At 44.2% G+C, this 14,506-nt stretch overlaps 1 protein-coding gene across 3 annotated transcripts in view; it reads left to right on the top strand.

The window, feature by feature from the left end:
• LOC119854521 (transmembrane protease serine 11D-like) overlaps positions 1-7,015 on the top strand; it is a 48,228-nt gene extending 41,213 nt beyond the window's left edge. For all 3 annotated transcript variants that reach the window (XM_043513634.1, XM_043513633.1, XM_043513632.1), the window contains exon 6: positions 4,740-7,015. In XM_043513634.1, the coding sequence (XP_043369569.1) occupies positions 4,740-4,855 (116 nt within the window). In that variant the 3' untranslated portion in view covers positions 4,856-7,015. The remainder of the gene's footprint in view (positions 1-4,739) is intronic.
• Positions 7,016-14,506: the final 7,491 nt, after the last annotated feature.

Here is a 14,506-nt window from a genome sequence, read left to right as displayed (position 1 = left end):
GATCGTTGGCACCACACCAAAGTAAGCAGAATATATTCTCATCTGTCCCAGAGCCAGAGGTTTTGACCATGAACAACATGAGTCACAAATTGGTTTCATATAAGAAGACATTTATTATTATTTTTATTTATTTATCTACCACCCAAAACTTGCTAGATGCTTTACAAGCACAGAGACCAGCATCTAGGAAGTAGATGTTTTCACTTGTCCTGACTGGAGCCTCCTTTGTTGCCAAGCAGATGAGTATCTGACCTGGATTTTTGCTGAACGCTTAATTGTGTTATGTCTCAAATAGTGTATTTGGCGGCCTGCTTATTTCCACTTGAGTACAAGTGACAACAACCTGGAGGAGAAAAGTAGAACATACATCCCCACTCTGAAAAATCACATGGAGCTATCAAGACCTGCTGCTCACATGCCCTTGATCTGGCATTGCTGATACGTTTCAGCATTGACCCCTGCACTGTTTAGAAAGGCTGGGTGGGCTGGAGCTTAGGAGACTGAACAGAGGCAAATTTCTTTTAACATTTTATTCTGTAAGGATTTGCTGCATGGTTAAGGTGCTGCACTGGAATTCGGGAAATCAATTGGGCAAGTCACTTAGGTACATTGACACTGCAATACAAGACCTGTGGCACAGTCGTGGCTAGCCTAGCTCAGCTTGCGTTGCTTGGGCGATGGGGCTAAAAGTCACTGTGTAGATGTGTGGGCTTGGTCTGAAGCCCCGGTTCTGAAATCCTATGATGGGGATGGGTCTCAGAGCCCAGGCTCCAGCCCTAGCCCAAATGCCTAGACTGCTATTTTTAGTCCCGCAGCCCAAGGCAATTGGCCCAGGCTCTGAGACTTGATGCCACAGGTTGTTTTTACTGCAGTGCAGACATACCCTGAAGCTCTCTGTGTGCTTCCTGTCTCTGCCCTTTGTCCTGACTATTTACTTTGTAAGCTTGTTGGGATTACATGTTTGTGCAGCGCCTGGCACAATGGGGTCTTTAGATGCTACTGTAATAATAATAATTGCCTATTGGTTGCAGTCAGTGGTGGTCATAGAGCCTAAACTGGTGATTAGTTTACCACACTGAATACCTATGCTCAAGTGGCCAGTCTCCCAGAGCAGTCTGAGTCAACACCAGAGTCTAGTGAAGTACAGGGCTCTGCTTGATACTCTGCTTTCTCCCTATACCCTCCCTTCATGAACATGACAACAGACTGCTCTGGAAGCATGTTGTTGTAGTAGCCAGGCAAGGTACTAACAAACTTCAACAGGACTTTATTTTTTAAAATGGAAACCTCTTTTCCAAGCTGCTGCTGCACCCTCAGTAACTCTCCATCAGTCTTTTCAACTCCTCCCCCCTCCTTCCTGTTTCCTGTCTTTTCAGACTCCCAACTGCCAGTGCTCTCAATTCTAATAATTACAAGCAACATCTAAACACCACACGTGTCTCATTTACTGACACTTTCACTTTGTCAATCAGACACGATGCCAGGAGATTCCATGTCTTGAGTTATAGATTCACTGAGAGAAAAACCCAACAGCTTGCATGACATGGATGGCAAATAATACTTATGACCCAAATGGGAGATCAACGCCTAGGTCCTAAAGTGATAGGTGCTTTAGACACACAGACAGATAGACGTATAGGAAAAACATGGGACAAAAATTGCACGAAGGATAAGTCAACTTTGAAATAATTCAAGGAACTTTTATTTAACCATAATTAAAGTTTCTACAGCCTCAATTTCAGATATACTTGACGAGTATATCTGATGTACACTATTTTCATTAATAGCCAATGAAATAACACCCCATACTGGGTTAGACAAATGGTCCATCTAGCCCACTATTCTGGCTTCTGACAGTGGCCAATGCCAGATGCTTCAAAAGGAATGAATATTACAGGGCAATCATCAAGTGATCCATCCCCCTGTCATCCAGTCCCAGCATCTGGCAGTCAGAGGCTTAGGGACACCCAGAACATGGGGTCACATCCCTGACCATCTGTGCTAATAGGTATTGATGGACCTATTCTCCAGGAACTTATCTAAATACTTTTTTTGAACCCAGTTATAATTTTGGCCTTCACAATATCCCCTGGCAATGAGTTCCACAGGTTGACTGTGTGTTGTGTAAAGAAGTACTTCCTTTTGTTTGTTTTAAACCTGCTGCCTATTCATTTAATTGTGTGCCTCTGCTTCTTGTGCTACAGGAAGGGGTAAATAACACGTCCCTATTCACTTTCTCCACACCAGTCATGATTTTATAGACTTCTATCGTATCTCCCCTGACTCACCTCTTTTCCAACCTGAACAGTCCCAGTCTTTTTAATCTCTCCTTATATGGAAGCGGTTCCATCCCCCTCATCATTTTTGTTGCCCTTCTCTGCACCTTTCCATTTCTAATATATTTTCTGAGAGGGGGCAAACAACTGCACGCAGTCTTCAAGGTGTGGGCGCACCATGGATTTAGATAGTGGCATTATGATATTTACTGTCTTATTATCTATCCCTTTCCTAATGGTTCCTAACATTTGTATTGGCTTTTTTTGACTGCTGCTGTGCATTGAGCCAATGTTTTCAGAGAACTATCCACAGTGACTCCAAGATCTCTTTCTTGAGTGGTAACAGCCAATTTATGTCCCATCATTTGTATGTATAGGTGGGATTATGTTTTACAAGGTGCATTACTTTGCATATAGTAACATTTGAGTTCCAGCTGCCATTTTGTTGCCCAGTCACCCAGTTTTGTGAGATCCTTTTGTAGCTCTTCGCAGTCTGCCTGGGACTTAACTGTCTCGAGTAATTGTGTATCATCTGCAAATTTTGCCCCCTCACTTTTTCTAGATCATTTATGATTATGTTGAACAGCACTGGTCCCAGTACAGATCCTTGGGGGACCCTGCTATTTACCTCTTTCCATTGTGCAAACTGACCCTTTACTCCTACCCTTTGTTTCTTGTCTTTTAACCAGTTACCGATCAATGAGAGGACCTTCCCTCTTATTCCATGACTGCTTACTTTGCTTAATATTCTTTGGTGAGGGACCATGCGAAAGGCTTTCTGAAAGTCCAAGTACATTATATCCACTGGATCACTCTTGTCCACATGCTTGTTGACCCCCTCAAAGAATTATAATAGATTGGGGAGGCATGATTTCCCTTTACAAAAGCCGTGTTGACTCTTCCCCAGAAAATCGTGTTCATTTATGTGTCTGATAATTCGGTTCTTTACTATAGTTTCAACCAATTTGCCTGGTACTGAAGTTAGACTTACCGGCCTGTAACTGCCAGGATTGCTTCTGGAGTTGTTGTTTTTTTTTAAATTGATGTCACATTAGCTATCCTCCAGTCATCTGGTGCAGAATTTGAGTTCCTTTAGAACTCTTGGATGAATACCATCTAGTCCTGGTGATGTATCACTATTTAATTTATCAACTTGTTCCAAACACAACTCAGTCTGGAACAGATGCAATTATAAACTACTTATTATGGGTGGTTTAATGATTAATAGATATTTCCAATAAATGGTTAATTCATTGTTATAGAGTCTATCAGGTCAATAGATTGCTTATAACTATAACACCTTCTGATGTGCTTCTAACAATCTGTAACACATGATACTCATGTAACATGCTTGTGAAATCTAGAAATCATTTAGTGCCTTGCATAATGACAGGTTTCAGAGTAGCAGCCGTGTTAGTCTGTATTCGCAAAAAGAAAAGGAGGACTTGTGGCACCTTAGAGACTAACAAACTTATTAGAGCATAAGCTTTCGTGAGCTACAGCTCACTTCATCGGATGCATTTTGAAGTGAGCTGTAGCTCACGAAAGCTTATGCTCTAATAAGTTTGTTAGTCTCTAAGGTGCCACAAGTACTCCTTTTCTTTTTGAGAAATCATTTAGTAACCTTTTATAAACCTTTCACACATGGAAGCTTAATATAAATTGTGACTGATAAATCTGAGTTAAAATAGGGACAGCCTTCCTAAATAGAAAGTTGAGAGGGACAGAATTACAATTTTGTTGACAGAAAAAATCATAGGTCTATGTGCAACTCCCATTGACATCAGTAGGGGAGTGAACGGGGCACCCAGAGAGGAAAAGCAGTGATATTTTGTCTTAACTTTCACACTATTCTCTGCCTGCCTCAGCCCTGCTCAGTGCAAGTGGGGCATGTGCATAGAATTATATCATCTGCAGATAAATTCTCTCAGGCAATTGTCACAAAATTGCTCAACTTTCAGGAGGAAATTTAAAATTTAAACATAGTCAGCGGAATCAGAAGTGTGTTTTCAGGAGAGAGTTTACTGTGTATATTCCATAAGTATGCAGTGGGATGAATTTATCCTAGCTTTGTCCAGAGTCCCTGCCCACCCCCAGGAAGCTGGTCTGTGTGTTTTCTGGTACACTCCTAGAACACCACAGTAATGAGAGACCCCAGCTTTCAACTATCCACGATACTTCCATGTACCTTTATTAATGTAGCTCCAAAGCACGTCTCAATCTTTACTATTCATTCTCACAACAACCTGTGAGGCAGGGCAGTGCTGTTATCCCCATTGGGCAGATGGGGAACTGGGGCACAGAGAGACTAACAGGGGGACTTGCCCAAGTCCGTAGCGGAGCAAGGACTGGAACCCTAGTCTTCTGAGTGCCATGTCTACACTACCACTTATGCTGGTAAAATGTATGTCACTCAGGGGTGTGAAAAAATGTTTTGTTGATGTAGTTTTATTATGTTGACAGGAGAGCTCTCTCCCATCGGCATAGAGTGGCTACACAAGCGATCTTACAGTGGCGCAGCTGCATCAGTTCAGCTGTGTTGCTGTAAGTTCACTCGTGTAGACCTGGCCCCAGGCTAGCACTCTCACTACTGGCCCATCCTTCCTCCCTACTGATCTGCTTAGAAGAAAACAAGAGATGGGACTGATTTCTGAAGCATTGGTGAGAGATTGTTGAGCCTCAAGATGTGTCTGGATGGAACTAGAGTACAAAAGCAGTGCACCTGCAGAAAGAAACAACCAGACACCATTCAACGTGTATGCAAAAGCTGGCTGGAAGATACATTAATAGACTGAATAATATTTAACTGTATGATGGGGTGAACTCACACCGCACTGGACGGGGAAGGGTTAACTCCTCACTGTGGGCAGAGGACACCACACCCCCACATCCCTACAGGGCATGCTCCCGCTGTAGCAGCCGTATAAGAGGGAGCAGCCTGGCTGGGCTGACTGCCGGAAGCTCCTTGCTGGCTCCTGTCCAGGAACCACTGGAGCCCTGGACTACAGAAGCCAGAGGTGCTGAGACCCACACAGATGCCCAGCTACCTATGGACCCCCCAGGGAGGTCAGAACTACAAGGAGTTGCACCGGTCAAAGAACCATTGTCCTGAGTGTTGCGGATGGATCCCCGCTGACCCAGTGGTGGACACGCTCGCCACTGCCAGGGCCCTGGACTGGGACTCAGTGGAGCAGGGATGGCCCAGATCCCCCTACTTGGCCACCAAGCCCCTGCAACTTTAGTGACTCCGGCCGTGGGGCCGTACAACCCCGCCCAGAGGGCGACTTTATTGACTCTGGCCGCTAGGCCATATAGCTGCGCCCAGAAGGTGGCTCCGGCTGTTAGGCTATACAGTCCTGCCCAGAGGGCAATTTTATTGACTGTAGCCAGTAGGCCATGCAGCCATGCCCGGAGGGGTATCTTCGTCAACTCTGGCCACTAGACCTGGCTGCTGGTGAACCCAGAGTATCATTAATGACTCTGGCTACTAGGCCTTACTGCCCTGTAGACCCAGGGTATCTCTGTTGACTTTGGCCATTTGGGCCTTATTTCCTTGCAAACCCCAAGATACCTCTATGGACTCTGGCAGCTGGGCCTTACTGCCTTGCAAACCCCAAGATACCTCTATGGACTCTGGCAGCTAGGCCTTACTGCCCAGCAGAGAAGGGCTGCCCCCCACCCCCAGATGTGGGTCACGTGACCCTATTGCCCTTTGGAGCAAGACGATTCCAGCCATTGGGCCTTAAAACCCTATGGATCAAAGCATCTCTATGGACTCCTGCCCTTAGGTCTCACGTCCTGGAGACAGAGGGCAGCTTGAAGGACAGGGTGAACTCACCCCATGCTGGATGGGGTCTCCCCATCCCATCACAAACTGTTATTAAAGACTGCAAGCTCTGGTCCCCTTGAGGCAAGGCTTAATGTTGCAAGGTATAGTTTGTGGTCCCCTTTTTGAGGAGTTTATTGTGGAAATGGTTGGAAATCAGAGGTGTCCTGTTTGTTAGAAGGGGTAATGTATAGTGGGCCAGACCTTCCCCTACCCCCCCTGCATAGAGGCTGTGTTGTACAGAGGATCTAAGAAGTATTGTAGAGCAGGAATCTTTCCACCTAAGCCAGTGGCTTGGCATGGACTGGCTGTGCAGTTACAACATCACATGCTGCATTCTTCATGACCTGTTTTCCCTGTGCAGCAAAACCACTGTACTCCTGCTAAATGTATGACATTTGCTTCCCTGCTTCTGCAGGCATGGCTAGACCCTGAGCTTGTTCTTCAGAAACACTCTTTCTCCTCACACTATAGTGACAGATTGGGCTTGGACTCGACTTTTCCTATGCAACACAAAGGTGAATAAATCTCTAGATGAAGCCTGCACGTTTGTCTAACTTTTTGTCTTTCTATTTTTAACTGATCACAAAAGGCAAAGATGAAGCTTTATTTCATTGTGTGTCTGGGGCTTGCTCAGCATGACCAGACCCCAGTAGTGGTGATCAATTGTCTATTGCCTAGTGACAGGAGAAATTCTAAAGGGCAAGAGGGTTGGCTCAGTTAAGCACCTACAACACTGGATTGCTTATCACACCCTTTTAGAACTGTCCAAACGGTTTAAGGCCCTAATCCTGCAATGAGACTACTCATATACTTAAAGTTACCCAAGCGCTATAAAAGTTTGCAGGATTGGGGTATACGCCTGTAAAACTGCATAGTCTGTCATGAGATTTCCAGTACTCTTTATTGTCCAGCTGGCCACATATACTACAGGATCATCCTGTTCATGTTTTCTTCTCATCTGCCTGGAACCTTGAAGTACAGAGGTACCCAAAATCAATATTGGGGGTTACATACTAAATTTCAGACCCCCCCTCCCCAAGAGCTGTACTGTGGGGTCAGTTTGAATACTTGGCAAAGATTCAGAGATTTGTTGTTTTACCCCCACTAGCTAGCCTGTCCCTAGTGCCAATTTCACTTGCCAACAGAAATATGTGGTCTTTGTACAAATGTTTAACTGCATCTGTGCATCTTAAACAGTGAAGAATTTGCCACTTAAAGAAGGGCTGTTTCAATTGGAATTAATACCAATTTCACTTTTACAGTGCCAGAGAACTTAGGTTTTGAGGGGCTTACTTTTATTTCAGATAAAGAAGCACAAATATCTTTGATTCAGTCATATGCCCCAGATGGGTTAGTGATGATTTGGGTGTCCATATTTTTCTTTCTTAATATTTTCCATTTTAATCATCACTACCCTGCACGTTTGGGTGCAGTACCTGGAAACACTTTCAAATATACAGGAGCAAGCTATATTATTAGATTGCCTTTAAAAGCACCAGTTCTGTTCATATTTATGCAAAAATTGCATGCAGAAGCTACTGGGGAAAATAAAAGTTCCTAGTGGAACTGAAATGGGAAATTTGTGTGCCTAGAAGATAATGTAGTTACCTGTGCAAAACTGTTGACATGCATGAGTCTTCCTAGTTATGCATACATTTGCACTGTGTAAACTACCTGAGTGAAATCCAGGCTCCACTTATGTTAATGGGGATCTTACACTTTATTTTTTCCTTCCTTCATACAAACAATGGCCTCCGTAACCAAAAAGAAAATCAGTAACAGGTAAAAGACCAGCTTTTCTGATACTGACACTGAAATGTTATTTAGCAACATTAAAATATGAATATATTTTTCTCTATATATCCTCTCTGGACATTCCTAGTGAGGAGCAAATCACATTCATTATGCAGCGTTAATTTATGAAACTTTAAATCTCTGAAACATTCATACATCTGAAATTTTAAAAAGGTAGGCTGGAATGTACAAATACCCAACAGAAGGTGGGTACACAACTACCTTCAGCTCCTTGGAAAATTCCACCCTTCATTGTTGGTCTGTAATACCCTATTAACAATCTAAACATATTCTTTCACTTTCGATATCTGCTTATGTACATATACTTGCAATTAAAAAAGAAATTTATACCTCAGTTATCTGATTTATAGGAGACTGAAACTAATAATTTACAAAGTGGCTTTCAAGATTTCTTAATTGGTTACATGTGAGGGCAACTGTATTACTTAATGACAGGTTTCAGAGTAGCAGCCGTGTTAGTCTGTATTCGCAAAAAGAAAAGGAGTACTTGTGGCACCTTAGAGACTAACAAATTTGTTAGTCTCTAAGGTGCCACAAGTACTCCTTTTCTTTTTGTATTACTTAAAGTTCTTTACACATTTAGGAAACTATTCCCAGTTCAGAAAGACTGAATTATATACACAGTGTTGTTGTAGCCATGTCGGTCCCAAGATATTAGGAGACAGTGGTTTGGCCTTGGCCCAAGAAGACGGGACAGAACAGCACATTGGCCTTAATTGCTAGCCTGACCAGCAAGGTTATGGAATAAATAAGCACCCCTTGGAGGCAGGGCTGAGGCATGTCTGCAGGGAACCATGCGGAAGCACAGCTGTTGATGATGCTGTGGATTCACTTTGTGAGGGTATCCATCCAGTTCCTTTTAGGGCCCTAACTTCACTCAAAATACATTTAAAAAAACCACAAAGAAGGGGGGAAAACTAAGGCCAAACTTTTCAAATTGTGCATAAAGCCAAGACACCTAAATCCGTATGGAAGCACAACAATAAGGGCTGAGTACCCAGCAGCTCCCACTGTTTTTTTTTTTTTTTGTTTGTTTGTTTTTAAATGGGTGCTGCTCATGCTTATCACTTGTGAAAATCATGCCAGGTATTTAAGGCTCCTGAATCCTCACAGATGCTCTAATTTTAGGCCCCTGGTTTTGAAAGTCTTGGCCTTTGTCACCTAACTTTATAAACCCATGTTTGAAATTTTTGACCTGAGCGCCAATTCTCTGCAGTGCAAAGCCTGCTTTGTGACATGCTAGTGGCTCAAAGCAGTCCTGATGCCAGTGATCTGATCACATGAGGGGTCCCTTTCCCAGTCCTAGAGGGACCTTTGGTAGGGATGAGCTCCTGCAGTGTTTTCTATGCCACTTCACTTCCAGCCTTCAGTGTAGGGGGCATGGGCCGGGCCACTGTGCAGCCGGCAGGTCCCTGGCTGCTCCCTGCCCCCCACACCGAAAAAAAGTAACACTCCTACCTTAGGACATACGCTGATGTACTTTGCAGGCACCTCCCATTATGCTGCCTGCCCCAGTGGAGGGTGGACATGATTTTGCATGATCTGCACAGTCCTAGATTATATGGAATACCATAAAACATGCTAAAAATGAAGCTGTACAGACATAGGGAACATACATTAGGTTCCTTATAGATCTTTATACCTTCCCCAAAAGGCAAAAAGTAAGTGGCCAAATTCTCCTTTCTGTTACATCCATGCAACCCCCCTGAAGGCAACAAGTATAAGTCAAGGCTGAATTTGGCCCAGTATAAGGTATGTGCCGCTTCCAACATAAATAACTTAGGCAACTATCAGGTGCTAGAAGGGGAAGTAGAGAGAGAGAGAGAGACAGCTGCTTAGCAATACAGATGAGAGACTCACAGCAAAACTCAGATCAGTGAAAACATACCAACTGAATTGCTTCTGGCACTGGCTGGAACAGGCTGGCTGATTCGTTTGTCTCCCCGATTGGTTTTGCAATCTAATGTAAGTGATGGTAATTAATTGCAGGCTTTATACTTAAGCTTTTAATAATTATATGTCCCTCCATCCCAAGAGTGGCAAAAAGAAAAAGAAGTCCGTTGTCAATATTTGAAATTAACAAAGGGGGAATGCTGAAAGCTTCTTATATCTTGCAGCTGTAGAGAAGAGGTGTGGCCATTTCTTTGCTGTTAATTGCATCTGGCTGGAAATTAGTAAGAAATGAATACTCCCATTCTTCTCATTGGGTAATCCATGAAACAACATTTTCAGTGGGAGCTGCTGAGGGCTGAGCACTCGTGGAAAATCTGGCAGTTAGTGTTTTAAATCAGTAAATTTTGAATGGCTATATTTTGGAAATAAACATCAATGTTATCCCTCAAAATCTATAATGTTAAAATCAAACCCTTCCGAGCCTAGTTAGGGATTTATCCTTTGCAGTGGAGTGTATACAGGAGTGAGCACTTATACTGTGATTGGAGCCCACAAGTGGCCACTTGATCTCTGATCAAAATCATCTACCTGTATTATGCCAATAATCTTCTACTACAAAGAAGAACAGTGAATTGTTTACATTCAGTCATAAATAATTTCCCCCATCCCTAAAAGTAACACAGCAGCTGAACGACAGCAGTCTATTCCTTTAACATTATCCTTCCCTCTGCTAATGCTCGCGGAAGTTAAGACGTGTCTGTGGACAGGTGGGTTTTGGTTTTTCTATCATAACATACTTTTTTTTAACTTAATGTGAAGAAATTAATTAGCCTAGATGCAGTAATTGCTGACTGCTGACCAACTGAATTCACTGAACATATAGAAAGGAGTGTCAAGCCTTGAAGCAGAATGCCACTGATTATTAACACAACAGACAAGGTGTGTGATCCAAAGCCCATTGAATTCAGTGGAAAGATCCCCAATAATTGGTATTGGTTTTTGATCAGAACCCAGATATAGTAAGGTAAAGAGAAGGCAGAGGAGAGGACTTGGATGAGGATAGGTATTGGGTGATACCTAGGTGTTGGTTGCTGTTCAAGAGTCACTGGACAACTTCAAAATGTTATTGAACAGGTACGTTTTTCCACTGGCCTGAAAGTAACCAGGAACGGGGCTCTGGTTAGAAAGGAGGTGTTGTAGCCAGGGAACTATATTGATGTTTGTGGGCCTGATCCTGTGCCCATTAACATCACTGACAACCTTTACACAGACTTCAGTGAGTGCTGAATCACACCATAGATATGATTTAATGAATTGGCACTGTAGAAATACTTTCCTCCCCCATCAATGCCCCACAGTGACACACCAAATTATTAGTATTAATTTTATATATTTATTTCTGCCTCCAAAATTGTGCCATGCACCTCCCAGTCCAAATAAGAAGCTGTGGGAGCAGATCCTCAGGTAGTGGAAGTTGTCTTAGCTCCACTGAAGTCAGAGCGAACGCTGATGAATTACACCCACTGGGGAGCTGCGCCATGGTATCTGCCCTGAAGAGCTCACAGTCTCAGGGCCAGATTGTGTCTGACCCTTACGCTGCTGCACAGTGTGGTGTGGGGAGCCTACGGAGCCTTCTGCAGTGCCCAGGAAGAATTTCAGACCCTGTGTTCTGGTCCATAGGAGATAGCTGGCTGTTTAGAGAGACACTAAGCTGTACCCCATCAGGGGATATAATAGTCGGAGCACAGCGGGAAATATTCCACCTCCAAATGATTCCTCTGTAGCAGTTCAGCTCCACCCCACCCTTTACTATGGGCTGGGCCTAATTTAAGCTGCATTAATAGGTTAAAAAGCCCTGGCTGTGCTGAACTCACTCTGTTTGTTTGTTTATTTCAGATCTGAGGAGAGAGAGAGCTGAAACCCTCTTCAATGACTGTAAGTGAAAGCACTGCATGGTTGGCAATTCCCTGAGTATTTTAAAAAATAGTCTCTGAGCATTTTTCTGGCCCTTTAAAAAGCTTCCTCTTTTTCTCTTCAATGATTTGACCTTACACTTGACACAGAGCCACAGTGAATTTAGGAGCCTTGCACAGTCATTGGGGATGCATCTTCCCAATTCCTTCTGGTTTTACTAGGGTGACCATATTTCCCAAAGGGAAAACGGGACACCACATGGGGCTCACCTGAGCCTCCCACCCTGCATGGGGCTTGCCCGAATGAGGCGTCCACATTTTCCAGAGTCTGGCGGATCTGAGCTGATGTGACTCCATTACATTGTTGTCTGCTGTGCCATTGATTAAGTTGGATGCCTTTAGAATTGCAGAGGGAGTCTTCTCACCTGTTCCAGGTACTCAGTCTTATGGCACAGAGCATCAGCCTTCCCATTTCTGACTCCTGGGCAATAGGCAATTATGATGTCAAACTGGATGAAGAAGAGGGACCAGTGGATCTGTTGTTGGTTGAAGTATCTGGCTGCTCAAAGATATTCCAGGTTCTTGAGGGCTGTGAGCACTTGGACAAGGAACCTGGCCACTTCCAGTAGAAACACCATTCCCCTCTCTCTACTACACGGGTTTCCAAGGACCAGGTGAACCAGACTCCTTTTCACTGAAGAGTGGTCAGAGGAGCAACTAGGGTGGAAAATCCCTCAATAAACCACCGGTAGAAGTTAGAAAAGCCTAGGAACCATTGGACCCCACTGGTGTCCTTTGGTGCAGCACAGTTGGAGGTGACTACCACCTTGCATGGGTCCCTGGTTATTCCCTCAGAGGAGATAAGTAACCAAGGAATTCTATTGTATCCTGGTCAAACTTGCATTTTTTGGGCTTTGCATATAGATGGCATTGGCAAAGTCTAGGATGCCATGGACATGCTGATCATGAGAAGCCTGATCATCAGATCATGAGTATGTCATCCAGATAAATGACTACATGGCAGTCTAACACATCTCTGAAGATATTGTTTATGAAGTACTGAAATGTTGCTGGGGCATTGCACAGGCCGAATGGCATGACCAGGCTGCTCAGTGTCTGTACCACGTATGGAAGGAGGTCTTCCACTCATCTCCCTCTCTATTCGGGATGAAGTTATAGGCCCCGTGAAGGTCCAGCTTAGTAAAAACCTTTGCAGAGCGGAGTCTTTTGTAAAAGTATGTTAATCAGAGGGAGAGGACATTGATTTAGAATTGTGACATTGTTTAACACCTGATAGTCAACACGCAACGCCTTGTTGATCCATCTTTTTTCTTCTGAAAGAAAATTGGAGCCCCAGCTGGAGACATGGAAGGACGGATAAACCACTTTTGTAGATATTCCTGGAAGTAGTCGTGGAGAGCCTGAAGTTCTGGCTCCGAAAGGAAGCCGATGTGGACAAAGAGGATTGGAGTGGGCTGAAAGATGATGGGACAGTTATAGCTGCAATGGAGTGGCAAAACATCTGCATTCTGTTTCTCGAACACATCGGGAAAATCTTTATATTTAAGTGGTAACATGGAGGCAGTGTACTGGACTGTAGTGGGTAATAAGACTCCCTGGGGTTTAACTTGCTCAGACTCGGAATCTCAAGGAAGGCTCCCAGTCTACGATCCCCATATTTGGATTCCAGGGACAGAATTGTTGGTGATGTGGGGAGCTGAACTGTATTGTGCCTGCCCACCAATGAATGCATGGATCATGAGTAGTGATTCAGGGCATGCTGAGAACAAGTGGAAAGTGTGGTGCTCAGATAAGTCCAAACTGAAGGGTTTCTTGGTGACCCTGGAGAGTCATTACATTCAGGGGTGTGGTCTGGGGGGTAACTGGGCCTGATGAAATGAGCGAGTCACAATAGATTCTACCAAGTCTGGAGTGTCCTTGCGTTGGTGGGGATCTGATAGACTCATACAAAGTCCTGATCCATGAAGTTGCCAGAGGCATCAGAATCCACCAGTGCCTCCAGGTGGACCTTGGAGATAGAGGGGTGTGGGCTTGCAGAGGGAGTTGGAGATATCAGTACACACCTAATGACAGGTTTCATAGTAGCAGCCGTGTTAGTCTGTATTCGCAAAAAGAAAAGGAGTACTTGTGGCACCTTGGAGACTAACAAATGAAGTGAGCTGTAGCTCACAAAAGCTTATGCTCTAATAAATTTGTTAGTCTCTAAGGTGCCACAAGTACTCCTTTTCTTTTTGCGAGTACACACCTAGTCATTCTCAATGTATCAGCAGACAGGTACAGATGCTGGGTATCAATAAGAGGCAGGTACCCTCTGGAGGCTGCAGCTTGGCATTCCCTGAGCAGGGTGTAGAGTGGACCTTCGCAGGGCAGTCCAATGCGAAGTATTCTGGCCTTCCACAGTACAGGCATAGTCTCGATGCTGCATTTTCTCTGTTGAGTTGCATGGGTTTGGGCTGTGGGGAAAGCACTGAAGGTTGGTGGGCTGGAGACATGAGGACTGGCAGGAGCTGGGAAGCTGAACTTCTTTCCTGGCTGCGTTCCATCAGGCAATTGTCAATCTTTATGCTGAGATCAATCAAGGCATCCAGAGTGGGCGGGGAGTCCACCCGTGTGAGCTCATCTTTGATGATGTAATTTAGGCTGAAGCAGAAATGATAATACTGCGTGGCCTCATTCCATTCAATCTCTGCTACCAAGCAGTGGAGCTCTGGCATACTTAGCAACATGCTGAGGTTGCTGCTGTGACGCCCGAAGAGTGC

Source organism: Dermochelys coriacea, chromosome 4 (assembly GCF_009764565.3).
Source record: "Dermochelys coriacea isolate rDerCor1 chromosome 4, rDerCor1.pri.v4, whole genome shotgun sequence".
NCBI lineage: Eukaryota > Metazoa > Chordata > Testudines > Dermochelyidae > Dermochelys > Dermochelys coriacea.
This window is presented reverse-complemented; position numbering and strand designations above follow the sequence as displayed.